The sequence below is a fragment of the Aplysia californica genome, unplaced genomic scaffold (genome assembly GCF_000002075.1).
Source record: "Aplysia californica isolate F4 #8 unplaced genomic scaffold, AplCal3.0 scaffold00221, whole genome shotgun sequence".
NCBI classification, from domain to species: Eukaryota; Metazoa; Mollusca; class Gastropoda; order Aplysiida; family Aplysiidae; genus Aplysia; species Aplysia californica.
In genome coordinates this window covers 445,791-448,235 of record NW_004797491.1, presented here as the reverse complement: position 1 = coordinate 448,235, position 2,445 = coordinate 445,791, and the positions used below count along the sequence as shown (strand labels likewise).

The following is a 2,445-nucleotide window of genomic DNA, read 5'->3' as shown; positions in this document are numbered from 1 at the left end:
CTCTCTCTCTCTCTCTCTCTCTCTGTCTGTCTGTCTGTCTCTGTCACTCTCTGTGTCTCTCTGTATCTGTCTGTGTCTGTTTTGTCTGTCTGTCTGTCTGTCTGTCTATCTGTGTGTCGGTTTCTCTCTTTCTATCTTTCTCTCTCCCTCTCTCTATCTCCCTATCCCTCTCCCTCTCACCTCTCTACTTTTTTTTCTAGAAATCTCCTTTCTTTCATCCCTTTAATCCCCTATCCCGTTATCTCCCTTACACTAAAGCACGAACACAAATAGCTGCACGCATTTCCTACACTTCACTTCTTGTTATTTTCTAACCCCCCCCCCCCCTTTCCACAGTCTGCACACAGACCAGAACTGGAACAGATGGCTACCTCTCTACAAGATATATTTGAAGTCGACGATTTCGACGCACTCAGGGCCATACGGCTTGATGTGGCCAATAAAACGTGCCAAAATGGTGAGAATTATCAAAATTATAATACACAATTACGCTCTGGTAAGGCGGCGTCAGTGGCCTACCTTGTGAATAGCCTACCGGACTCGTAATCATGAGATAGTGGGTTCAGGGGTTCGAGCCTCAGCTAGGTTCCATGTTGTGTCTTTGGGAAAGGCACTTTACACGAATTTCCCCATTTGGCTCGGCCCTTTCGGGAGATGGACGTTAACCTCGGAGGTCCTGCCTCTTGAAGAACCTAATAGTGTTGATAATGGCGTTAAACCTATACCATTTCACCGTTCTAGAGAGGTTAGTTAGTTAGTAGTATAAGGTTTTACGGCGCTCGCAACTGCTAAGGTCATATGAGCGCTTTCTAGAGAGGTAGTAAGGTTGCAGACAATGCGGTTTTCCCAATAAAAATGATATGTCTGCGCTTCGATTTCCCAAGACTCTGGGTAAATCCAAAGCCCTTCAGTGTGTGTGTATGCATGAAGAGCTTTTCCATCCACCCCTTATGCATAATTTGCCCTCCTTATTTTCGCCATACAACAGTCTTGTAGGAAGACGTATCGCTACCTCAGGATTACAATGTTCTATCTGATATTTTGGCCATTTTGAGTTACTATGATCATGAGTTCAGAAAGCAAATATTCTATCTGCTCTATCAAAAGGGTAAGATTATTCGAAATAGTTATCAAGATATTTAAAGAATTGCATTCCAAAAATCTTGAAATGTTGTAAAACTCAAAACTTTTGACGTCAAAATTACTATATTTAATATATCAAAACGGAGTGTTTAGCATATACAACTTTGTAATTCTATGTCATGTATCACAGCAAGGCAGCCTGCGCGTCTGACAAAGGCTTTCCTGAGTAGGATGTAGGTGCTATGCAGCTCTGTAAGAGTGAGGACCTTTGTGCCACGATATTTATCCTGCCAGGTTACAGCACGTTTTGTCTACAATACCTTTACGTGACGATTCTAAATGTGTGTCATGGCGCGTGGAATCAGGCGTTCGTCATTTTACGGGCATATGGAGTCAGACGTATTCGTTTCCCCTTAATTAAAAAAAAAATTTTTTGCTTTAAATTGTTTTTAAAAAAAACAAACCTATCTATCTTGAGTAGAAGTCAAGATATTCGTCATTGAAGAAGGTGGGGTTGCGTGGTATCTTAGGTAAAATTAGCGAGAAAATGGCTGCCAGAGTTTGTGATTCCCCAAAGCTGTATTGTCCTTGGAAACTAACGTTACATTTTGTGTGCCTTTGGTCAAAATTTTCATTAAAAATCCACGAGAAATATATTTTAAATGGAAGTAGAATGACTGGACGAAAAAGTGTGGATAAAAATTGCCTAACGGGTGGTAAAATGTCGATTTGTTTGTTTTCATTATTTTGACGAGCACCTGATTCCACCGCGTCGTAACACATTTTTTTCGTGTAGCAGAATTTTTATTTCAGATGATTTTTTAGTTGCAGAATTAGACCTGCTTTTTATGTTGCAAAATTATATTCCAGATGCTTATTTGACATTTCATAGTCATTGTCGGCGGAATTCTTACCTTTACCTCTGTTTTCATTTCAGTGCCCCCTCCACCCCCAACTACAGGTAATATTTGCTTTGGATATAACCACCACAAGAAGCTCAAAGCCATCACATTTTATTATATGTTGCTATAGATTCTGTTTTCCTTTGTATGTCCTCTATAGCTGCCTGTGAATTATTGGCTTTAGAAATCTACACACAATAAAACTTTTTTTTAAAAGACTGTAAAATGTTAATCAAACCACACCAAGCAAATCTCGGGATCTGTCTGCCATTTTTTCTATAACGATTCTATTTTAATTAATTTTTTTTTTCTACATGCATCTATATAGAATTATGCCTCTCTCTACCCCCACCCCATCCCCCTTTTTCTGCCTCTCCTCTACATCTCTCTCTCTCTCTCTCTCTCTCTCTCTCGTTTCTCTCTCTCTCTTTCTCTCTCTCTCTCTCTCTCTCTCTCTCTG

At 40.1% G+C, this 2,445-nt stretch overlaps 1 protein-coding gene across 1 annotated transcript in view; it reads left to right on the top strand.

The window, feature by feature from the left end:
- The window catches only part of LOC101849054, a gene marked incomplete in the record, with an annotated part of 63,754 nt that overhangs the window by 25,578 nt on the left and 35,731 nt on the right, over positions 1-2,445 (top strand). The window contains 2 exon segments of the mRNA XM_013083255.2: positions 337-457; positions 2,021-2,044. Of these exon segments, the coding sequence (XP_012938709.1) occupies positions 337-457; positions 2,021-2,044 (145 nt within the window).